The sequence below is a fragment of the Malus domestica genome, chromosome 12 (assembly GCF_042453785.1).
Source record: "Malus domestica chromosome 12, GDT2T_hap1".
Taxonomy (NCBI): domain Eukaryota; kingdom Viridiplantae; phylum Streptophyta; class Magnoliopsida; order Rosales; family Rosaceae; genus Malus; species Malus domestica.
Genome location: NC_091672.1, coordinates 26,758,209 through 26,783,965, shown reverse-complemented (window position 1 = coordinate 26,783,965; position 25,757 = coordinate 26,758,209). Strand labels below are relative to the sequence as shown.

The 25,757-nt window shown below is 35.4% G+C and overlaps 2 protein-coding genes across 2 annotated transcripts; one reads left to right on the top strand and one right to left on the bottom strand.

Annotated features, from left to right (window-relative positions):
- Window positions 1–2,179: 2,179 nt before the first annotated feature.
- On the top strand, window positions 2,180–2,533 carry LOC139189913 (pentatricopeptide repeat-containing protein At1g74630-like). Its single transcript, XM_070809180.1, has one exon. It carries the CDS (start codon window positions 2,180–2,182, stop codon window positions 2,531–2,533), a length of 354 nt encoding a protein of 117 aa, XP_070665281.1.
- A 5,911-nt stretch (window positions 2,534–8,444) lies between these two features.
- On the bottom strand, window positions 8,445–11,603 carry LOC139190245 (protein NRT1/ PTR FAMILY 4.5-like). The gene is made up of 7 exons (XM_070810204.1): window positions 11,436–11,603; window positions 11,315–11,397; window positions 11,132–11,219; window positions 10,795–11,012; window positions 10,283–10,699; window positions 10,062–10,186; window positions 8,445–9,619 (listed from the first exon to the last, which is right to left on the bottom strand). Exons 2-7 carry the CDS (start codon window positions 11,378–11,380, stop codon window positions 8,707–8,709), a joined length of 1,827 nt encoding a protein of 608 aa, XP_070666305.1. The 5' UTR covers window positions 11,381–11,397; window positions 11,436–11,603; the 3' UTR covers window positions 8,445–8,706.
- Between the last annotated feature and the right edge of the window lie 14,154 nt (window positions 11,604–25,757).

Sequence of the window (25,757 nt, the reverse complement as noted above, 5' to 3'; positions counted from 1 at the left end):
ACCAATCTAAATATCTAGATGCAAAATTCCTAAAGGTAATCAGTGATTAGAAATCCGAATCCAGAATAAAATACCCACAAAGATTAAGAATATAACATGGCATATAATCAGATAATAATGAACAAAGTACTTTGCAAATATTCATGTCATGGCTTCATCATAAACCTTAGAAAATAACTTAGTTACACATAGAAATAAAAATAAAAGAAAGATAGAACCCGGAATCCATGGCAAAGCACGTCCCTAAGCTCTTCTTCACAAATTGCGGAGATGGTAAATGGTGTAGTGGTGTAGGTGATATGGGTTATGCAGGGGTCTTTTCAAAGAGATCTTAGGGCACCTTATTTATACTAGAAAAACCCTAAAAGGTATGGGAGAAACTCTCCTAAATAAAACAAACTCTTAAACAATTAATGACACAAACTAGGAAAGAATCCTTGTTGGCTTGGGAAACATGTCATCTATCTTGCACGCTGGGGTCGATTTGTCTTCTGGAAAATTCTGTAAAAATATAGGAAACGTAGCTTTATCTCTTATCTTTCCAAGCATAACACCACTAGGAAAAATCAGGAAAGCCTTCAAATCTTCATTCTCCTACAACTGTGCAGTTCTGACGGGAAAACAACTTCTGCGGGATTGATTTGTAAAACTGGAATGAATGGCTCCATGGAAAATTATGAAATTTGAACATAACAATCTTCAGCCTCTTAGCTTCCTTCTCCAATTGGCCTTGCATCAAAACTCCTCCGGAAAGTCGAAAACATTCTAAGTGCGCATAATGGCTGAAATTAAGGAAAGGAAAATAATAAGGCTCATTTATAATCAATTCTTTAACAAAACTTAGGGATAATTAATATGAAAATATGATAAATAATGCACCTATCAATATATATATATATATATATATATATATATATATATATATATATATAAGCGAACAAAAACTAAGAAAATTGAACCGAACCAAAACTTATTGGTTCAGTCTTGGTTTTGGTGGTTTGGAAACCAAACCAAACTGAACCAAAGAAAATATAAATTAATATTTTATTTATTTATTTATGTTGAGTATTTATTTTACAAGTTTAATTCCAAGTCCATCGTTCGCCTAATTTCAACATAAGCCTAATTTCAATCTAGGGCTAGGTAAACCTAATTTAAGGCCCAAATATGTTGGAAGTCTTATTCACTATATTTTTTGCTTCACTTTCTCTTCAATTTGGGACCTGATATGTTATTGCTTAATTACTTCATTTGCCTTTTCATGCTAACTTTGGTTTGACCTAATAACTTAATAACGCAAAGAGATGGAATGGTGAATTTAGTTAAGACAATTTGCATGTCGGTTTCATAGGAGTTCTAATCTCTCTCCTTATAGGTTAGACTAGAGAATTCGTCATATGGAAAAGCGAAAAACAAAATGTCTGGTTTATTGAGGGTAAAAATGTAATACAGCTAGTAATATAGTTAGGTAGTTAGTATTTGGTTAAAGTAGTTAGTATTTCTATATAAACAGTATGTGTAATCTTCAATTGTTTAGTCAATACAAATCCTATTTCTCTCTCTAAACTCTCTCACTAAAACTCTGTGTGTTCATCTTTCTTCTTGATTTTCTCTTCAATTCTCAACCATTGCAATGTAGTTAACATGGTATCAGAGCCACCAGGCTTACGCCTTTGATTCTGGTGGTTCTATTTCTCATTATTTTTCATCTGTTTCTAGCTTAGTTTCTTTCCAAATTTTCATTAGATGTTCGGTGCTTCTGTGATTGTTTTTGTGTTGATTTTTCTACGATTGTTGGGATCTTGATGACTTTTCTCTCGTTCCGACACCAAATGTTCGTCTGGGTTTTGATCTCTTCCCGTCTCCGCTCTCTCCCACCTCTATTTCCACCGATCGCCGTCGAAGATTACAGACGATAGGGATTTTTAGACAGAGAGGCCATTCACGCTGGTTATTTGTGATATTCTCCACCGACGCCTCCGCCGCCTCCAAGAACTGAAGCTCTCTGCTCCCGTCCATCTTCTGGGTTGATTTGTTTCTGGGTTTGATTTTCTGTGAGTCTTGGAATTTTGGGTTTGATTTTCTGATTTGGGTTTTTGAGCCAAAAGGTGTCTCAGGTTCTCAGTGCATTTCAGTGCGGTTAGGATTTGAGATATGGAGACTGGTGGAAAGTTAAAGAATGGTTCCGAAGGAATATGTCGATTGGCGCTCGGGAGAGTTGAAGTTCTGGGAAATTCATTGCCAGGTTTTGAAGTTGGGGTTCGATCGTGATTTGTATGTGCAGAATTCGTTGCTTTTTGTGTACTGTCATTGTGGATTTGTGAGACTTGCCTGGTGCGTGTTCGACGAAATGACTGAGAGAAGTGTTGCTTCTTGGAATATTATGATATCGGCTTATGACCGGATTAACGATTTCGAAACCGCGGATTCTTTGTTTAGATTGATGCCTGAGAAGAATGTGGTTTCGTGGAATACTTTGTTGGCAAGGCATGTTAGGTTGAGCAACATTGAGGCTGCGGAAATGGTATTCTGAGAGATGACAGGGAGGGATTCAGTTTCTTGGAAGTCTATGATTGTTGGGTATTTTACACTCAAGAAGGCCGATTGCCAAGAGTGTACTATCATTACCTGATCGATCAGCAAATGAAGGCCAATTGCCATTGCTGAAAGATTGGTTTTTTTTTTTTTTGATTGATTGTTGGGTATTCTTTAATTGTTTGTTGGGATAGAGAGGCCAATAGCCATTTCCCTTTTGTGTTTCATCCACAAGGCCAATAGCCGGAGTGAAACGTTATGTTTCAAGTATTGTGTGTTACTCCTTAAAGGCCGATAGCCGGAGTAACAATCTTGAAAAGTTTTGTTTGTTGTTATTGTGTGCAACTCCATTAAGGCCGATTGCCGGAGTGCAGTTCTTGTTCCCTTTCTTCATTGAAGGCCGATTGCCGAAAAGGGGTTGTGTTTCTTGATTTATGTGATTGTAAAACTTGTTTACTGTGAAATATTGGAAACCATATCGCAAAGAAAATAGTAGCTACAGCGGTGTAGAAATCAGTTTGAAGGGCTGAAATTCTTTGGGAAGTTGATTGATGAGTATGAAATTGCACTGTCCTCTGTTTCTACAAGTTGCTACTACTCATTGGAAGTATTTTGAACTTTATGTCCTCTGTGTTCTGTTTTCCAATCTCAAACTGGGTTATCCCAGTTGAGATTGAGGGGGAGTATTGAGGGTAAAAATGTAATACAGCTAGTAATATAGTTAGGTAGTTAGTATTTGGTTAAAGTAGTTAGTATTTCTATATAAACAGTATGTGTAATCTTCATTTGTTTAGTCAATACAAATCCTATTTCTCTCTCTAAACTCTCTCTCACTAAAACTCTGTGTGTTCATCTTTCTTCTCTTCATCTTTCTTCTTGATTTTCTCTTCAATTCTCAACCTTTGCAATGTAGTTAACATGGTTGAGGCCATCATGTTTGGGCATCTTGATAAGCTAATTTTATTTATATATTTATTTGCACAATAATACCACCTCAAAGAGGAGGGTTCGGCCCATACTAATTATATTGTTGATATAATCACCAGCTCACTAGAAACCGATCCATGAAACGAATACAGAGCAATTACATCATGCAATACCAGTGCCACAAGAGAACCCAGCTTATGACAAGTCTGCTCCGACTTCGTAACAGGACAACAACAATTGGAGAAAGAGTCAATATAATCACTAACTGGTTTCATTTAGGTCAAATCTTAGAAGGTGAGACTGCTTAATACTACAATCTAGTGATAGTTCTTTTCACTTGTAAGAGCATTCCCAATGAGAGGCTTTATTAGTGCATTCCCACTGGAGGCTTTATCCTCCTTAATCTACCACATTTGTAGCTATAATGAAAAATTTCATCCCCAATAGGCCGGAAAATGGGATTATATCCACCACATGGGCTAGCAACCTCAATCATTGGAAATTAGGCTACATCTAGCTGCAAAAAGTGGAAGATCCACACCAAATTGAGTGCCCAATCTTTTATTTTTTGTTTTGTTTTTTAGTTTAGAAATGGGTGAGCCCCATTTTTAATTCCAAAACATGATTTTAAGGGTTTATTTTCAACCGTTTCTTTGATTAAGAAAACATATACAAACAACGACTATTTTTTGTGTGATTGATTAGAAAAAAAAATGTAGTGCTTTGTGTTTAATTTTCTAGATTGAAAAATTCATAAAAAGGTGATGAAATTTAACATTGGTAGTTTAGAGGCCTAAACCGAAAATATAAACAAATAACATAACTAAATTGTGATAAGATAATCATATCCAATGGTTGTTATGAAGTAAAAATCTTGTTTGATTTCGGAGAATGTGTCAATCAGAGAAATAAACCAAGGGATGAGATTGAGATAAGATAATCAAATCCAATGGTTGTTATGAAGTGAAATTTTATCTTGTCTGACTTCATAGAAACAAACCAACGGATGACATTGAAATAAGAGAGCCTACAACAGTGCATAAGTGATAAAATCTGACTTTGTTAGAATTTGAATTTTTTAGGTTAAAAAGTTCATAAATTAAAATTTAAGATAACACATCCAAAAATCAAGTTAAGAAAAGTTAGGCAAAAATAAATTTACGGCGTAGTCAAATTACTACATAAATAAAATATATTGCCCCATATAGAGCCCGAAAGATATACAGCCCCTTATTGGGAGAGATTTTTTTTTAAAGCCCTAAAGATTCCTCAAAGCTCTAAATTGGGCTATATCCACCACTTTTCTAGCCCTATTCAATTATGGAATCAGACCGGCCATTAATGTGGGTATTTCAGTTTCTAGGGTAGGATCCGCAGCTCAAATTAAAGCCATGAAACAGGTACCTAGCAAATCAAAATTGGAATTGGCACAATTTGTAGAATTAGATGCCTTTGCACAATTTGTTTCTAGTATTGATAAAGCTACTGAGAATCAATTGGCAAGAGGTCAACGATTACGTGAGTTGCTTAAACAATCTCAAACATCCTCGCTTTTAGTGGAAGAATAGATAGTGACCTAGAAAAGTGGTGGATATAGCCCAATTTAGAGCTCCGAGGAATATTTGGGGCTTTAAAAAAGATTCTATCCCAATAAGGGGCTATATATATATATATATATATATATATATATATATATATATATATATATATTTCGAGCTCTATATGGGGCTATATATTTTATTTATGTAGCAATTTGATTACGCCGTAATTTTATTTTTGTCTTAACTTTTCTTAACTTGATTTTTGGACATGTTATCCTAAATTTTAATTTAACCCTTAAAAAATTCAAATTCTGACAAAGTTAGATTTTATCACTTATGTATTGTTGTAGACTCTCTTATCTCAATCTCATTCATTGATTTGTTTCTATGAAATCAGAAAAAATAAGATTTCATTTCAAAACAACCATTGGATTTTTATCTTATCTCAATCTCATCCGTTGGTTTATTTTTATGATTGACACATTCTTTGAAATCAAACAAGATTTTCATTTCATAACAACCATTGGATGGAATTATCTTATCCAATTTAGCTATGTTATTTGTTTATAGTTTTGGTTTAGGTCTCTAAACAACCAATGTTAAATTTCATCATCATTTTGTTTATAAAATTCAATCTAGAAAATTAAACACAAAGCACTACATTTTTTTTTAATCATTCACACAAAACATAGTTGTTTGTATATGTTTTCTTAACCAAACAGAAGGTTGAAAATAAACCCTTATAATTCTATAACGGTTGAAAAATAAACCCTTAAAATGGGGCTCACCCATTTCTAAACTAAAAATAAATATATAAAATACAAAACCAAGATTGGACCCTCAATTTGGTGTGGGTCCCCCTACTTTTTGGAGATAGATGTAGCCTAACTTTTTGCTACCTAAAAATTGAAGTTGCTAGCCCATGTGATGGATGTAATCCATTTTTTAGCCCATTAAGGATGAAATTTTTCATTATAGCTACAAATGTAGTAGCCTCAAGGAGAATAAAGCTCTCATTGAGGATGCTCTAAATAAGAGAAAGGTTCAAATATCGTGATCGAATGACAAGTTCAATACAATTTATTCTCTTCACCCCTTTAGAGTAAATATATGGTTATATAAAAAAATAAAACATGAAAAATAAAAAATTTAGAAGGTGAGGCCATCATATTTGGGTCTTATCAAGTTTACAGGTTGGGCTGAGCTAAGTTGAGGCATAGTAATCCGGTAAAATATTTTACCAAAGGCACGTAGACGACATGGATGAGGGATGAGAGATTTTGCATGAGACGAATGGACATAGGAAAACTTAGTTAGAAGTGAAATGAATGAGCAACAAAATATTAGACGAAGGAATTTCAAATTATCAGATACAATACATTGTAGAATTTCAAATCCCTTTATCTCCCTTGTACTACATTTTTAATTGATTTAGCCTAAATTCTAAACATAACCTATAACAAATGCAAATACGAATATGCAACTCGTACTAAACTCAGAAATTATCTCTTCAAAGCGCTTTTTCTAACGTGAAAGTACTTTTAACCTTTTCAATTAAAGGCTAGTTTGATATTGTTGTACTTTTTAATAGAACTACTTCTACAGTGTTGTGAGAATAAATAGCTGTAAAATAAAATTATTGAGTGTTTGGTAAACTTTTTTTTTTTTTGTAAAAGTGCTTTTAACAAAATAAAAGACAGTGTTTGAGTATTTGGTAAACTTTTATATAAATTGTTGTGAATGTGTTAAATGACTATAAATGATATGATACTTAATATGATATAATAATTGTCAAAGAAAAAAAATAATGTAGGGGCAATGATTGTATTTTTATAAAATATGTGAGGTTATACTTTGCTATTTAAAAATTTCATTAAATGAGAATTGATTATGCTTAAAAAAAACACTTTTTTTAAGCACTGTAGACTATGATTTTGCTTTTCTACTGTTCCATATTTTTTAATAAGTTGTTTTTTTTAAAGCACCACAATCTTAAACTAGTCCTAAACATTGTCATTTAAAGTGTTTTTAACTATTTTACAAGCGTTTTACGGTAGTGACAGAAAGCAATGATACCTCTGCATTCTGGTGTGAGTTCAATTTCCACTGATTCTCCTCCCTCCTAACAACTGACAATATCGTTTGTTACAAAATTTATTTTAAAGGGTTTTTATCACCAATGGTCCCTGAGATTGCCCAAACTCATCATTTTGGTCCCTTATTTTCAAAATCAATCAATGTCGTCCCTGACATTCACCACCGCTCATCAATTTGGTCCTTCCGTTTAGATTCCATCAACTATTTCTGTTAGTTTGCATGTGGGACCCACAAATACAATAAAATGGTGACACATGGATTACACAAAAGAAAGGCTTTTATCACAAATGGTCCCTGACATTGATCAAACTCCTCATTTTGGTCCCTGAGTTTCAAAAATCAATAAATTTGGTCCCTGACTTTCACTACTGCACATCAATTTAGTCATTCCGTTAAAATTTTTGTCAATATTTTTTCTTAGTGTGATAATATAGTCCTACTGGTCCAATCATATGGATTAACCATAAAAAAATGTTTTTTTTTAAGATTTAAAACTAAAAGTACTATAAGAAATTAAAAACTAAAACTAAAATTAAAAAAAATCATTGTCTTCATATAGGTATGCTCAAAAAGAAAAGGAAGGCACCATGACATCACTAAAGCTCTTGTCCTCCGTGAACTCACTTCTCATTCTTTCTAGTTGGTTATAATCCTATCAAATTTGAATTGAATTTGGATTCAATTTTATTGAATTTGGATTCAATTTTATTGAATTTGGATTCAATTTTATTGAATTTGGATTCAATTTTATTGAATTTAGATTGAATCTTATTTTCCAATCGGGATTGTGGGATGCGAGAGAAATGTCAGCGAGGAATACTCACCAGTTGGTTCACTCTAAAAAAAATTAGTTTCTTATAGTTGATGGCGCCATATGATTGGACTAGTGAGACCACATCAGCACTCTAACAAAAAATATTGACGAAGTTTTAATGGAAGGACTCTATTGATGTGCGATAGTGAAAATCAGGGACCAAATTTATTGATTTTTGAAACTTAAGGACAATAATGATGAGTTTGATCAATGTCAGGGATCAATTGCGATAAAACCCCTTCGTTTGTATAATCCACGAGTCACCATTTTATTGGATTTGTGGATCCCACATACAAACTAACAGAATAATTGATGGAATCTAAATGGAAGGACCAAGTTGATGTGTGGTAGTAAATGTTAGGGACGACATTGATTGATTTTGAAAGTGAGGGACCAAAATGATGAGTTTGGTCAATCTCAAGGACCATTTATGATAAAAACCCTATCTTAAAAGCATTTTCGAACAAGTCTTAACCGCTTTTATTGTTTAGACCAGCATAATAACATAAAATGAAAGCAAAATGCCAATGTTGTTTTGCAAGGAAAATTTTATTAAATGGAGAAAATCAATACATTTGTTTTATCATATGAAGAGGGTAAATTTTACATTTTGTCAGTCCCAAACCCAAAAACTATATCTTACAATTCCAAACACACAACAACATGACAAAAAATAGAGACTGAAAAATAAAATCCATTAATTATGGTCCTTGGTTTGTTTAGTTATGCTTTCTCTTTTTTCCTTTTCCTTTGTGTTTCACAAAGTTGCCAGCTTTTCTTCTTTCTTTTTCCTCAGTGGATCGAGGCAGCAGCTTCATTAGCCCTGCTTCTACTTTCTTGTAAAACACTTGAGTCATTGTGACAGAGAGGGGTTTGATTCAAAGCCCTAAGCTGCAGCTTAGAATCTGCCTCATCTGCTTTGTACTTGTACCATGAAGCCCAATAGACATAGTTCACAAAGTTGAAGCAGCTAAGGATTGCCAAAAAATAGTAAAAAAGATGCAAATTGTTTTTGTTTAGGTCTTTTCCATGCAGCCATCCTAGTTTGCTCGGTGCAATTCTTCGCGTCACGCTATTGATCACTGCGACGAAAATCGAGCTCAAAAAGTACCCGAAAGAAAACGAAATCCACGTGAATGAAGTGGAAAGCGACTTCATGCCCGCCGGAGCTTCCCTGTAGAAGAATTCAAGTAACCCTACTACGGTAAACATGTCAGCAATGCCGAAAATACCATATTGGAAAGAAAGCCAAAAGAGGGATATCGGCTTTGTGACGTCCTTGTTGGCTTGGTTCTTTCTCTTCACTTCTACTATGCCGGCTATTGTCATTGAGATTGCGCAGAGGACTAGTCCAACGCCGACGCGCTGAAGCTGCGTGATACCTGATGGGTGCTTTGTGATTTTTCGCGCGAAGGGGACGAAGAAGAACTCGTAGAGCGGGATGAGGATGGACATGAACAGGAGAGGGATGATGGGGATTGATGGGGCCGGAACCTCAATGCGGCCTAAGTGGCGGTCCATGGTGTTTCCTTGTTGGACTGAAAATGTTTGGAGCTGAGCCAAACAAGTGTTCATGATGATGGTGCTGAAGAGAATTGGCAACATTCTTGTTAGGACCTTCACTTCTTCCACTTGTGTTACTGTGCAAACTTTCCATGGTTGGGGCTTGGAGTCTTTGCCAAGTATGGCAGCTTTGTCTAGACAACTGATTCAATATCATCAGCAGTAATTAGTACACTACTGTGTCATAACCAAAGAGTCAAGCTTTTTCCAGAAAAAAAAAAAAAAAAAAAAAAAAAAAAAAACTGATCTACATAATTGTAAATTGCTATCTAATGAAGTCAACAAAAAATGATTAAAAGCTTCCAAAAGCTTCACATCCTATTCACCCTCAAATTACCAAACAGAGCATATGGTCCAACAAGTTCACAACAAAAAGCAAACCACTAGCACGTGCACAGAAACTTTGGTGTAAACTATTCGTTATATTATCAATTTCCTTCTTAATCATATGTTTCTCTTATGTTTTCTTGTAAATTTTGAAGAATCTTGGCATGCCAAGCCGGGGACATACGATTTGGTGACCCTTGTTTGAACTATTGCAAATTATTAATGAACTTTTAAGCAAAACAGTAATGTAATGTTACCTGAATTGATCTGTATGTGCAATTTTTTCTTCATTATAATTTGATTCCTTTTCACTGATCTCATACAGCTGATGAGAGCTCCCAGGCTGCGGTAAATTTCTGTTTTTTATTGCTACAACGATAACCTATCACATAATTTCGACACATACATTATCCACTTGTTAACTAGTAATTAAACGAGTTTGTGTGCTAATTGAGCTTGGTTAGAGAGAAAGGCAGACCTGAATGACTCTAATGATGGGGCTGTCGCCGGGAATTTGGAGGCGGTAGAAAGGCTTGCCCATAGCAAGAACAGCGAACCCGATAAAGGGTGCAACCGTGCATATTAAAAATCCCCAGTACCAAGCTACTTCGGTGCTCACAGTCACAATGGCTGTGACACCAATAGTTGATCCAACTATAGTACTAAGCATAAACCAGTTGAAATATGTTGCGAGTGACTTTGCTTCCTCTTTCCTGTTAAACTGATCAGCACCAAGTGCGGGAAGCGCTCCCCTCACACCGCCTGTTCCCAGTGCTAACAAGCACAGAGAAGCATAGAGCATGGCAGCGATATGGCCTTCGACACACTTTGTCAGGCAAGTTTCTTTTGGGTGCAAATGCTTTGAGTAAGCTTGAACTGTCGTCATCGCCAAAGCCTAAAGGTGTGTAACAAAAGTATACTCAATCTTGTGACATAAGTAGAACTAGAACAAGAATAACAAAATATATGTGAACTTTTTTTTTTTGTTACCAGTATTTCAACCGCGCCGAAAATCAGGCAGGTTGTGAATCTGCTCAAGTATGTGTCCGAAATGAAGCCTCCAACAAGGGAGAGGAGGTAAGTTGATCCCATGAAGTTTGTGAGAAGGTTGGCGGAGTGCGCCAGATCCAAATGCATCATGTAGAGAAAGTACAGCACCAAGCTGCACATGTTTGCGACGAATGCCATGGTGTCCAATGCCAGCAACACTACAAAAACATGGATAAAATTCAATGTAAACCATAATATACGAAAGCAAGGATATAAGTAGCGTACTAGGAAGTGATTTCTGCAGACTCCTTTTCTGAGACTGGGAATGGCTAATTACCGAAAATGAAGCTGGAGGCGGTGAATCCTCCTTTTCTCTTGTCCGTCGGCTCGAGGGAGCTGTAGGTTGGCTCGGCATTCTCTTCTGCCTGGTGTGCAGAACATTGTGAAACATATTAACCAAAGTAACACAAAAACAACAGACAAAAACAGAGAGAAGATTTAGGTTTCCTTTTTTACTTACCATATTTGAAAATGGAGAATAAATTAAGTTGAGAATATTTGTTTTCGCACAAGAGGCCTTGAGCATATAGCATGCAAAGATGCCTAGAATTTAACCTTTAAGGTATCAGATTGATTGCCGCCTAGAATTTAACCTTTAAGGTATCAGATTGATTGCCGTAGTGTTGTCAACTTTGTTTCCCCCCCCCCCCCCCTTCTCTCTCTCTCTCTCTCTCTCTCTCTAAGTTCATAGGAACTTAAACATCTTCTAATCGCTCTGCGCGTAGTTGATGGTTAAATTTTGGGGTCATGCTTTTTCAGACCGTCTTGTGTGGGTTTAAAAAGTAAAACTATTATGATATATAGACCAATGACCAAATTTTATGTAAATGAAAAAAAATTATGTACAGTAAGTGTGAAGTTGTATTTTTGTTTGTCAAGAATCCGATGTGAGTCTTAATGATTCACCCAAATACAGATCTTATTGAGGCAAATGCCTAAGTAGCAAATGAGAACTTAAAAAATATATCTCGTAGAAAATCCTAATAAAGCAGTTGCATAGTACATTTCATTATAATACGTTGGTGGTGGTTTGGCATGATCATAATTGGTAATTGGCCAATTTGATTGTTATTGAATTTGTCACTGCCTCAGTGCATGCACCATTGTATTAAAATATATTTTCGATCTAACACCTTATCAAACTTTATAACTTATATTATTATTTGCCTTTTCTGGTATTTGAAATTGTCTACATCATCTTTTTCCCATCCTCATTATGAAAGGAGAAATGTTGGGATTCTCTTCTTCGTCATTTTATATTTTTGGCATAATTTTCGTGTCAATATTATAAAATATTGTGCCAAAAATATAAGATGACATAAAGTCTATAAAGAGTTCCATTTTTGAAAGAGTATCCTTACCATTTCTAGAATGAAAGAAAGTTTTGAATGTGACCGTTCACGTCAACAAATGATTTTATTGATTCATGCATAATTATAAAATAAATTGATATAATACATATTTGAAAATTAATAAGTATATTATAAATATTATTTGTTTGTTATCTATACTACTTATTAATAGAACATTTTTTGTCAACAAAAAACCAAGAAAAATACTATGTTTGAAGAAAATATCACAAGTAATTTCGTCCAAAATTTTTTCTTCTTCCCTCACTCACATGTCATTAACTCATGTCTATTTTTTTTTATAAATATTATCCCACTCCCACATTCCCTCTCTCTTTCACATTTTCCTGCAACTTCTTTTTGTTCCATATATTTTTATTTTTATTTTTATTTTTAATTTTTATATTTACACACATATAGTGTGTAGGCATCATCTAGTACCAAAAAAATAATTGTTAACACTTTGGGCTCGTTTGGAAAGTGCTTTTAAATGACGGAAAACGCTTTTAGGTAAAAAGTTTTAGGTTCCAAAAGCAATAGTTGCTTCTTGCAAGATGCACTTCAAATGTTTTTCCAAAATTAACTTGCATTTTAACTAAGGATTGATTTCAAAATATTTTCTCTAAAATCATTTTTAATCAGTCAAAAACATTTCCCAAACGAACCATATACGTTGACACGACAATCAGATCGTGTAAAACGTTTCTTCTCTTTGGTCAACCCTATAAGAGCAGTTCCACCACTGCTCTTTGGTCGGCACCCAGGCCAAAAAATGGACCAGTTTTCCTTCAATTTGCTCCACCCCAGCCCAAGCCAGGCCACAGGCCGGCCTAGAATCGACAGACCCAAGAGTCGGGCCATCTGATGTCAGGCTTGCGTCAGCCTAATATCAAAGCCCATTAAGTCGCTATTGCTTCCGCTGCTACTGTTGATCTTCAACATTGAGGACGATCGACCTTCTCTGCTTCTCTATTGATCTCGCCGACCGATTTTCAATTGGGTTGTGGTATTTGGGCTTTCTCCGAACAGCGAAAAACTCGAGACGAGCTTAGTGGGATGGGTGAAGCAAGGAAGATGAAGCAAATGGGAGGGGCAACGCGAGGAAGATGTGGAGATGTAGAGACGTTGAGATTTCGTCCCACTACGACTGCGGTTGCAGAGTATAGCTGTGAAATGAGATGTAGGAAGATGTGGGTGTGGATTGGATTGTGGGAATCGGGTGAGTCAGAGAGGGATTGAGATGAGGTTGAAGATTGTGAGGGAGAGAGGGATTAATTTTTATTATTTTATAATAAAAATTAATAAAATTGTAATAAAATTGACTAGGCTATTTAGTTTTAGGGGTGGAGATGTATTTGTTCTATTACTGTTCATTGAAGTCTATCACTGCTCACTAAGTGGATTAAATAGGATGGGTTTTTAGGGGTGGACTTGCTCTAAGGAAACCTTGGGACCAAAGAAAGAAAGCATCTACCCCGTTGCAAATTTGAAGGGGAAGCACATGAAGTCAACCATCGTCTCATTGATCCAAATACCTTTTTAGAAGTAGTAGTTGACCATACAGCTGAAAGGGAATTTTATTTCATCATGTTTTCTGGGACCAAAGCTTCAACAGATTTCATTTTCTCAAGTATTTGTGGTTTAAAAACAGCCTGATAATAACTTAGTACATATGAAGCCAAAAGCATAAATCGTTTTCCGAAAAACAGTGTGAACTCTGGCTACGTATATACTTTGATAGTTACACTTCTTGCTAGTTACTGCATGAGCTGTTTCCTTAATTACAAGGTTAAGAAAGATATCAAAACTCTCAAGAAATATTCCTTAAATATCACAAGTCGATGTTATAAAATACTCTAACATACGGGAGATTCAATTTAAAATACTCTTACTTTTGGAATTTTTTCGGTTTGAGTTCGGTTGGTTGCGCTATTTTTAGTATTTTTTTCCACCCCTAGACTTAACACACAGGTAGAACTCAACTTCATCAACAGCTCCGTCAGATCATGGGCACATTCATATTATACTAATAATCCAAATATTTTTCTTTTCACCCTTTTCATCCAATAATATACTTCAGAAGTTGCTTGCATTAGGTGGCAATAGAAGGATATTCCCCTTTATATATTGAGGTATTCATCAATTCTCCACCCCCCCCGGAACTTGTGACCATTAGCCAATTTCCTCCCTCAACTTCAATTTTGGCCAATTTCCCTCCTCAACTTTCATAATTAGTCAATTTCCCCCCTCAACTCTCATATTTAGTCAATTTGCACCCTACTGTTAATTTTTTATTTTGATCATAATTAAACAAATGTGTGTAAGAAACTAAATAAGATGTATATATGTTAATCATGTTCGTATATCTTTATCCTATTACAAATAGATTAAAATTTAGAATTTTACAATTTATCATAGATAGTATTATTAGTCATAATAAATCAGTATGGAGTAATTTTATTTGATTTTTGACTTATACAAAATTGATAACGAAAATGATTGATGTGTAAATTTTTGTATGTGAATACAATTTTCTTTATAAAAGTGAAAGCTAAGTTCAAGTAAATTGTGGAGAATCGAGCTTTAGTGCAAAAATGGCTAGTCAATTCATAATTTTCGACTCCTTATTAAGAATAACTCATTTTATTGAAATAGGTCCTGATCCATGAGTTTAGGATTATTATTTCATTTTGTTATTATTTCTTCTTCTACTTGCTTTAAACCCGATTCATAACTTTTTCTTATAATCAACCCATATCACATACTAATTGTATTATGTTTTTGTACATTTTACCCTATATTATGCAGGTGAGTTTATGTTAATTTTAGTACTTTATTGGAAGTTATTAGAAAGATCGAAAATTAAAAAAAGAATAGATGGAAAGTTAAAAAAAAAAAATTAACAGTAGGGTGCAAATTGACTAATTATAAGAGTTGAGGGGGGAAATTGGCCAAAATAAAAGTTGAGGGGGGAAATTGGCCAATGATCACAAGTTCAAGGGGGAAATTGATGAATACCTCTTATATATTTGTCTTTATCTTTCTTATCTTGTGACTTAATATAATTAGTGATCTAACAGAATTTCTTTAGACAAATATATATACAACCAGTGATAGTATTTTTTGTCTATCAATTTTTATTATAAGAAAAAAAAAATTACAAAAAGGGGAGTGAAAGGATTCGAACCTGTTACATTAATTCAGAGGAAAAAAAATCTCGAACCAATGACGTATTCAACAGCCTATCAATTGTGATATTGGACCTGATGCTATCTTATAAAATGGCATGATAAACTTGGATTGATTGGAACTGGAGACGATACTTTTTTGACAACCAGTGATATAAGAATATTTCTAAGAATCTGAGACAACCAATTATAGTTAGGAATTCTCCACCAACAGTCAGCACGGGTGAGGTGAAGTTCTATCAAATAATTTGATATCACCTTCAACTTTAATGGGTGCACCTCGATCATAAAGAGTTGGACCTTACCTCAAAAATGGTTTGTTTGATGCAACAAAAGTTGGTCACAGAGATTGCTGCCCCACCTCCCATTTATATTTTCATCATTTAATTTATACAGGCTTTTTCCAAAGTTGTTGCATACGTGCATGCTCCACCTTCTCCGCGCTCTCTGACTTCTCTTGCTTTTACCTCAAGATTTTACCTTCTCCTTTCAATTAGCCTTTTTCCTGTAGAAAGAGATTCTCTTCGGATCTAATCCACCAAGTTCTCTCCATTAAATAATCTGGATCCTTGAAAATTTGATCCAACAACTAAAATTATTATAACTTTTAAAGTGGGCCTCTGTTTGTAGCTGTTGGATTAAATTTCAAGGATTCGGATTAGTTAATGAGAAAGATTTGATGGAAGGGATTCGGAGATGATCCCTTTCATTTTCCTGCAGCTTTGTATCAGCACAAATTCTTCATATCAAGTACATGTTTTCAGGCAGTGACATAAAAAGGATTCATCTGTTCACTTTCAATTGTGTGATTCTGCATGGTTGTTGCGTGTTGAAAACCCCAATGGCATCTAGTAAGAGGGATAAGGATTCTCTTGCCTTTTTTTTCTCTCCTTTTGTTTGAACGCTCAAGATTTCATTTTGTAGAGAGAGAGGAAACAAAACTATGAGATGAGGAGAGAGAAGGGAGGGAGGGGAGGGAAAAAATGAGGGGAGAGAATTCCTATCCGGCAAGAGTTGCTAGCTGCTACACAGTGTTAGAAGAGAATTGGCCCTATAATCACTTATAAATTATTTATACAATAAAAGCGTCTCAAGAATCTTAACTAATATGGATTTTTTTTGTTTTTTACATTGGAGTATTATAACCTTGTACCTAGCCTACTTCTACCTACCATCATCACTAGCTAACCCCAACTCCGAAGACTAAAAAAAGATATATTTGTTTTATGTAAGCCTTATTCTTCTTAAAACTAAGGTATGGTTTGGGGTTGTGATTTTAAAAAAAACTGGTATGAAAAAAAAATGGAAGAGTTTTTGGTGTTTGGTAAACATCCCAAACCAGTTTTTTTTCAAAGTTTCAGATGAAAAAAAACTAAAAGGTGGAAGCTTCAAAAAGTGGAGTATTTTCAAAGTTTCTTCTGATTCCTCACACTTTCAAGAGGAAGAACAACGTCACCACGTCCTGGCGACCCAGCTCCAATCCGTTGATCAAGAATTGCAAATCGATGGCCCGATTGTCCATTTCTTCATCGTCGCCTTTCTCCTCCCCTTCATTGCTTTCTCTGTCGCCATCCCTGCCTCTAGCTCTGTCATCAGAAATGGTGAATTTCTCAGCCTTGAACGTGAGGCTGGAGCGCACAATTTCAGAAACCCTAGACCCATAAGTTCCATTATGACACGCCCCGACCTTGATATTCCCTGAATACCAGGATAAACACGTGCTGGCCGACACCTACGGGTGATGAAAGTCATTAATTGATTACAAGAGTAATGATTAGGAGAAAATATTCATGAATAAACATTAGAATCTAGAAGTAATAAACAAAGTTTAAGGAAGTGTCTAGAGTGCACAGAATACAATCTAAATCAAGATTCACAAAAATGAAAGATCATCACAAGATATCACACAAGTGAGTGGTAGATTGCTACTAGTAGGGGAATGCCTTGTACGTCGTGTCGTAGTCCTCGTTTCTAAGACCTGAATGGGGGCGCAAAACAAAGGTGAGTGGACCAAGTTCATATATACAATAATAATAAAACAGTTATCAATGTACTAACCCCCACAGTTTATATAATAATGAAAACTACTAGCATTAAAAGTGAAGGATTTAATAGAAATCCTAGCATACCAAAAATATCTCAAAAGTCATATCACGGAATAACATCGTGGAAATCAAAACAGTAAACGTCTCATAGATCGTCTCGTAAGCGCGGTGTACTGCTAGAAATATCACTGAATAAATATAACTCTCGGCCCTATGCCAGCATCGTGGTCTCTGCGCCCGTAGCCAGAGATTACCAACTCCCGGCCCAATGCCTGCTCCGTGTCCCTCAGCCAGTAGCTAAGGATTATTTCTCCCGGCCTATCTGCCAACACCAGATCCTCGCCCCATGCGGCATAGTGTCCACTAGGTACGTACAAATAGTTACGCATCTCATCAATAACCACTTCATAGTATAAAGTCATCCATCGTCTATATTATAAAGAGGGGTTTCTAAAACATGTTCTAGCATAGTCTACCAATTCATGGTTTTTATAGGAAATAATATATTTTAAAATATAGCTCAATATAGGCTAACAAATAAATTCCTCACCAAAAACGAGACGATAAACCACATATTTCATAAACATGCTTAACATAAAATCAAATCATAAACTCGTAAGGCATGCATTTCATTTATGAAATTAAACTAGGAAATTATGCAAATTTTAAAAAGGGTCCACTCACAGATACTCCTTAGCAGTAGAGTTGTGCGGACAAGGATTAAGAATTTCTCCACTAGCAACTTTACCTAAGCACAAAAAGGTAATAAATAAATAAAAGGATTTTCTAAAGGATTTGGGCTTGAACTAAATAAAAATAAAGGATTTGGGTTGAATGGGTTAAAGTCTAATGGGTTTTAGAATCCTAAGGTTTTTGGGTTAAAAGGGTTTAGGGTGAAGAAGGGTGGTTTGGGCTTAACCCAACCCACACTCACACACACATGCATTGAACACACACACACACGGCCCATATACATAGTATACAAACACACACCTGCACATACAACATACACACACACCCACACGTGCACAACACATGCACACACACCACACAAACATACACACATGCACAGCATGCACGGCATGCACACACACTCACGGTATACACACACACACACACATACACACACACACACACAACACACACACAACACACACACGCACGCACGGCCCAACTTACACCCACATGTGCACACACTCATGGCCCACATGCCAAATAATTAAAAGGAAACTGGGCTAAGGCCTGAGGTTGATTGAGAAGGCCGAATGGCTTGGTGGCTTTGGGTGTAGATCGAGGAAGAACACCGGAGTTGCTACAGTTCCTGTCGACAGCAAACAAGGGTTTTAGACCTCGATCTAACTACCAAAATGAAGATCAAGATGAAGGGAAGAGATTGCTACCCTCGAATAGTCATGACACGGCCGGAGGTGACCAGAAATTCCCTCGAAACTCACGGGTTCGCCGAAAAAATGGGTGAGTTTCCCCCGCGCCGTTCCCGTCTTCAAAACCTTGGAAAACAATGTAAATCTCATCACACAACGTCCAACATCATCCATGTCCCGCATCGACGAAAGAGAGGGAGAGACGATAGGGTAATGATGGTGAAGGTGTTATAGGTACAGGGTTGGTAATGGGTGAGGCTCACAGGAGGATGAGAGGGAGAGAGATGAGAGAGATGAAGAAGAAAGGTTTTGGGGTTGGAGGGGATAGAAAGAAAGAAAATGGAGGTGAGTTAGGATGTTGCCACGTGGCATTTTGGGGTAAAACCACATATAATATAAATAATTGGGGGGTGGTTGTAACACATTAAACCCTAATTTGGAGGTGGAGTGCGGGGAGGATGAGAAAATGAGGATTGGGGAGATCTGATTGGGGCCAAAGAGGGAGCGAGCGTCATCGTCATCGCTGGAGAAGAAATCGTCGTCTAAGGTTTCAACGCGAGTGAGGTGAAGAAATGGGCGATGTCGGCAGCGGAGAGAGATCGGAGAAGATGACTCGGTTGGAGATCTGGAAGAACGGTGGTTGGTATTGTCGGCGCCAGAGAGGTCAAGGCAAGAGATGAGGGATTTGAGAGAAGGGTCACGATCGACGAAATAGGTGAGGAGGTGGGTCCCATTTTCGACAACCGTGCGTAAGGAGAAGATGAGGAGGGAGAAGGTTGCCAATGAACAACGTCGTGGCTTGTCATAGCACATATAGTATTATACATTTTTTGTTATTTCACACAGTCACAGCTGTTTTACAAAAAAGTTTACCAAACACTATTATACTGCTTTTTTTTCAAAAGTACTTTTACAAAAAAGTTTACCAAACACTTTGCTGCTTTATTTCACAGCTGCTTATTCTCACAACATAGCAAAAGCAGCTTTTTTCCAAAGCACAACAATACCAAACCAGCCCTAATTTAAATTACATAAATAAAGATTTAAACACTAAGGCATACAGAGAGAGCACATTTGTTCTTACATTGTTACCTACCAAGAAGGGATTCGCAAGGTATGCAAATAGTTCCAACTAGAATTTGTACCCGCACGTTGTTGCGGGATTGAAAACTATAAGAAAGATTATGCAATTTCAATCTTCATAAACAATGTTTGAGTCAAAAACTGAGTTACCAATGCCAATGCAAATTATACACAACCTCATCATGAATGAAACAAATTTAAATATCAAAAGAGAAACCTATTTCGTTTATTAAAAATATTACAAAGTTCTTTGGATACAAAAAAAACACAAATTGCTTCCTGTCCAAAAACATTAATGGGAAATGTTGTTTACTGCAACACTAAAAGTTGTCCTCAGGCAAGGGAAAAAAAATTGAAATAAATTTATAGACAGTAGAATTATATCATGAACAAAATAAGGATAAAACGTGTTTACCTAGTGTTTTTGTGTGAAGAAAGAAGTATGATTTCCCAATTTTACTCTCTGAAACCCTTTAACCTAACATTGACTTTGTTTTTACAGCTCTTTCATTTAAAAGCTTATTTTCTCTACAAAACCATAATAGTTTCTGTCTTGCATCACATTTTAAACTCTTGATAATACTAATTTCCATCTCAAAATCAAAATGAACCTCCAACGTTAGAAATATGAGTAAAAAAATGTTTAGTAAAAGAATTTGCCAATTCTAATTAAGAACTGTTAATCAAACTGTAAAAGCAACATGAGTTTTTCCAACTTCAAACATAGAACTAACAGCGAGAATCCAATTGGAAATGGAATAGACCAAACAGACCATGGAGATTACACAATCAGAAGATGATATATTTGAAGGAGAAGAGTTCATTACATAGTGTGATGACAGCCGATCAGCAGCAGAAACTGAAAAGAGCGAAGAACTTGGCCTCAGATTTTCTCCAGAATAATTGAAAAAATAAATAAACTTAACATGTAGGAATGATGCTGTTATTTTCTCCAGACATAAAACTTCATCTCTTAAAATATTAAAAATAATGTATGTGCATTTCATTCATATTTCTATTCACATCATAAACGTAAACCTCAAAACACAACTCATGGAACAACTTTTCTTACTAAACCCTATAACACATTTTAAAATTTTTTAAATAGTTATCATTTTTTGTTTTCTTTGCTAAATTCATTCATGGGTTTCTTAAATTTAAATTCAGTTTATAAATTTGCACATCAATCTTTAGAAAGTAATTTTTTATGTAATTATTTAAAATATGTTGTATAAAACATACTTATTGCTTCCACTTAAGAAAACTGATAACACAAAATGAATTAAGCTGGGAGGTTAAAGTAAGTTCTCTTACCAAATAACTGAAGCCAAATTGACACAGAAGCATATCAATGTTGCATCGTCACAGGTACACCATTAGCAACGTTTCTTTACTGATTCAAACATAAACATGAATCAATTAAAAGCGTTAAAAAATGAAATAACACTTCAATTTTTTACTAAATTCATTCATGCGTTTCTTAAATTTAAATTCAGTTTATAAATTTTCACATCAATCTTTAGAAAGTAATTTTTTATGTAATTATTTAAAATATGCTGTATAAAACATACTTATTGCTTCCACTTAAGAAAATTGATACACAAAATGAATTAAACTGGGGGGGGGGTGTTAAAGTAAGTTTTCTTACCAAATAACTGAAGCCAAATCGACACAGAAGCATATCAACGTTGCATCATCATAGGTACACCATTAGCAACGTTTTTTTCCTGATTCAAACATAAACATGAATCAATTAAAAGCGTTAAAATATGAAATAACACTTCAATCAAATGCATAAACAAAAGCAAACGTTAAGCATTGGAAAATGACATTGAGAAAAAAGCTATGTTAAATATTGTAGGTATTATACTTACAATTAATCTCTATTTTTAAATAGGTGAAAATATATTTAATTTATAATAATATGCATAAATATTTTATTTCCTTGCCACTAATACAACAATATATAAAACAAACTACATTCAATTTGGAATGTGAAAACAAATAATTCTATTCATGCAAAATTCTAATTCCTTTCTACCACATGAAAAATCTAATTACTCTAACTCGAAACAAAATAACTCGGAAAGCATTATACTTAATCATATTTCATCCAAAAATTGTCCACAAAATAAATTTTTCACCGACTCAAAAAGAACTTTGAAATATTATATGAAAAGGTAATGCATCTTAAATTTCTAATGGTATTCAATGTCTTCTAGTTTCTAGTTTCTTGATAGACAATAAATTAAATGCCATTAAATGTGTTCTAGTATCTTGCTAGGTAATAATATATGCATGCATTCATAATATATCTTATCGTTTAGGAATTTCTATCTTTAATTGAAGAGGAAATACTATATGCATGCGTTCATGTCAGCATATATATCCTTTCTATAAAACCATGAGCTCCAAATAATGTCAAATGGTAGTGTAAGCAAGTGTTAGAATAAGGGACTAAAAGCATTGTGCATAAATATGTAAAACTAAAAACTATAAACCTAAAACATGTACAAAGTATTTACATAAAATATATAGTAGTTGTTCACTAACTCCAATATACATATAAAGAGTTGTTGATCCTATTTTACCAATGTACTTCAAAAATGTAGTGCTTTGACTACTGAACAGTGGTTGGCATCTCAATCCTTCCAACCCATCTCATTAGGAAGAAATATGTGAACAATGCTGCATCATTTTGTTTGTGTAATGATAATCTGAGTTGATAAGAGCAAAATCCTTTCACCAGCCTAACGTAAAAATAAGTCCAACTAAATTCCCCAAATTCTAATTATTGAAAAAAATGAGATCCATTAGGAGTTAAATAATAGCGACATGTTGTGCAAAGATAAGATGCTATACAACATATGTCATTTGATCCAAAAGCGAAAGTGGCAATTCTAAATGAGGCATCACAAACAGATCAGACTAAAACATTATCTCATTTTGTATATATGCCAAAATCATTTTGTGTTCATGAACCATTTTTTGATTCTTATTCAATGCACAAATAATAAATATACAAATCTGTTAACCTTTAGTTGACTCTCGACATGTGCTCGTAAGAGGGCTCTTCCAACATCCTGAAATCATGTCAAGAGTTAAAAAGGAGCAAGAAAATACTAATAAAAGCTCTGTAAAATTGAGGCAGAGCATATTACCTTATAAGGCCTCTTTAAAATCAGGTGGACCAAGTTCTATTACCATGGTTTCATCATCCAATTTGCCAACCATCTGAAAAATGAAGAGAGAGTATCTACTTAAGTAAAATCTGAAAAGTAATAGCAAAAAATTAGTCGATTCGGAGCATACGCCATTGAGATTGCGGAGAGGACTCAAGCAACCCTACTAGGGTAAACATGTCAGCTATACCAAAAATAGCATATTGGAACGAAAGCCAGAAGAGAGATATGGGCTTTGTTATGTCCTTGTTGGCTTGATTCTTTCTTTTCTGTTCCACCATGCCCGCTACTGCCATTGAGATTGCGGAGAGGACTAGTCCAACGCCAACGCGCTGAAGCTACGTTATGCCCGATGGGTGCTTTGTGATATTTCGCGCAAAAGGCACGAAGAAGAACTCGTACAGCAGGATGAGGATGGACATGAAGAGGAGAGGGATGACGGGAATAAATGGAGCCGGAACCTCGAAGGAGCCTAAGTGGAGGTCCATGATGCTTCCTTGTTGGACTGAGAATGTTTGGAGTTGTGCCAAACAACTGTTCATTATGATGGTGCTGAAGAGAATTGGCAACATTCTTGTTAGGACCTTCACTTCTTCTACTTGTGTTACTGTGCAAACTTTCCATGGTTGGGGCTTGGAGTCTTTGCCGAGTTGGCAGCTTTGTCTAGACAACTGATTCAATACCATTAGGCAGTAATTAGTACATTATTGTGTCATAGCGAAAGGTACTAATTTCTTTTAGCAAATCGTCACGTGTGCAGCACATAAAAGGTAAGGGTAGTTGACAGATGTCCTCAGAGATAAAATTCCATGCAATTGAAAATACAGTAACAAAAGTTTCAATTTTGCGAACTGCTGCGTCGAAACTTTGTGAACTGTGTCGAAACCTAAGGCACTTATTTCCTATAAACGGCCAAAACATGTTTTTAGTTCTTGTAGTTTTCACAAAGTTCTACTTCGTTTTCATATTTTCAAAGGAAATTCGAGTGTGAGGGACGTGATCAGGGTAATTTTGACGAATTTTGTATCAACAATCAACATAAGTTGACGGATGTCCTCGAGTAGATTGAACAATCTGCAACTACACATTTTCTAAGAAAGAAAAAGTGAAGTGATCTACTTAATTGCTATTTAAATCAAGTAAAAAAAAATTATTATAAGCTTCCAGAAGAAGAATTAATGCCAGGGAGACCATTTTTTAATACCATTTTTGTAAACCACCTAATGTGGTGGTTGATGATTGAATTTCATTTTGATTCAAAGAAGAAATCTAACCATCAACCACCACACCATATGATATATAAACTAAAAAGATGGTTTGTCTAATATCACTCATTTTAAAAACTTCACACATCCTTGTCACCCCTCAAATCAACAAACAGGTATCCTGGTCCAACAAATTGTCCACCTTCAAAGGCAAAGCCCTACTACATGCACAAAAACTTTGAGGTAAACTTTTGATTGTATTATCAATTTTGTCCTTAATTGTGTGTTTTCTCTCTTTGTCAAATATGAAGAAAGTTTTTAGAGCTAATTTATTGGTGAACTTTAATTATGAATTATGTAATATCACCTGAATTGATTTGTATGAATAATTTTTTTCTTCAGCATAATTTGTTTCCTTTTCGCTAATTTCGTACAGTTCATCAGAACTCCCTGGTTGTGTTAAATGTCTGTTTTTTATTGCGACAACAATAACCTATCACAACATTTAGACACATTAGTTATAGGCGTGTGAAAATGTAAGTTTTTGTGCTAGTGAGTTTGATTAGATAGAAAGACAGATCTTTGACCAGAGAGAGAGAGAGAGAGAGAGAGAGAGAGAGAGAGAGGCAGACCTGAACGATCCTTATAATGGGGCTGTCGCCGGGGACTTGGAGACGATAGAACGGATTACCCATCGCGAGAACAGTGAACCCGATAAAGGATGCAACAGTTGCTATCAAGAAACCCCAGTACCAAGCTACATATTCATGCTAACATACACAATCGCTGTCACATCAATAGTTGCTCCAACTGTAGACTGAGCATAAGCCAATTGAAAAATGTCGCGAGCGACTTCCCTTCCTCTTTCCGGTTAATCTGGTCAACACCAAGTGCGGGCAGCGCTCCCCTCACACCGCCTGATCCCAGTGCCAACAAGCACAGGGATCCAAAGAGAATGGCAGCGATCCGGCCTTCGACAGAATTTGCTGTGCAAGTTTATTTTGGTTGCAAATACTTTGAATAAGTTTGCGTTGTCATCATCACCAAAGCCTAAAATTTTAACAAATTTTATAGAATTTTGTGAGATAAGTAAAACTGGAGAACTTGAAGAAAATAACCAAATGATGTGAATTTTTTACGTTACCAGTATATCAATTTTGCCAAAAATCAGGCATGTTGTGAATCTGCCCAAGTATATGTCCGAAATGAAGCTTCCAACTAGGGCGAGGAGGTAAGTTGATCCCATGAAGTTTGTGAGAAGGTTGGCGGAGTGCGCCAGATCTAAGTGTTAAGAGTATAATCTCACACAGCAGCAATGCTTCCCAACCTTCACCAGATTAGATTCTTTCACTAGGTTGTTATGCTTGGAATGTTTGTGATTAGTTATATACTTTATGCTGAGCTGGCACATATATTGGGATAGGATATTTATGTATAAATACCATGTGTATTATTCAATTGAGTAATAA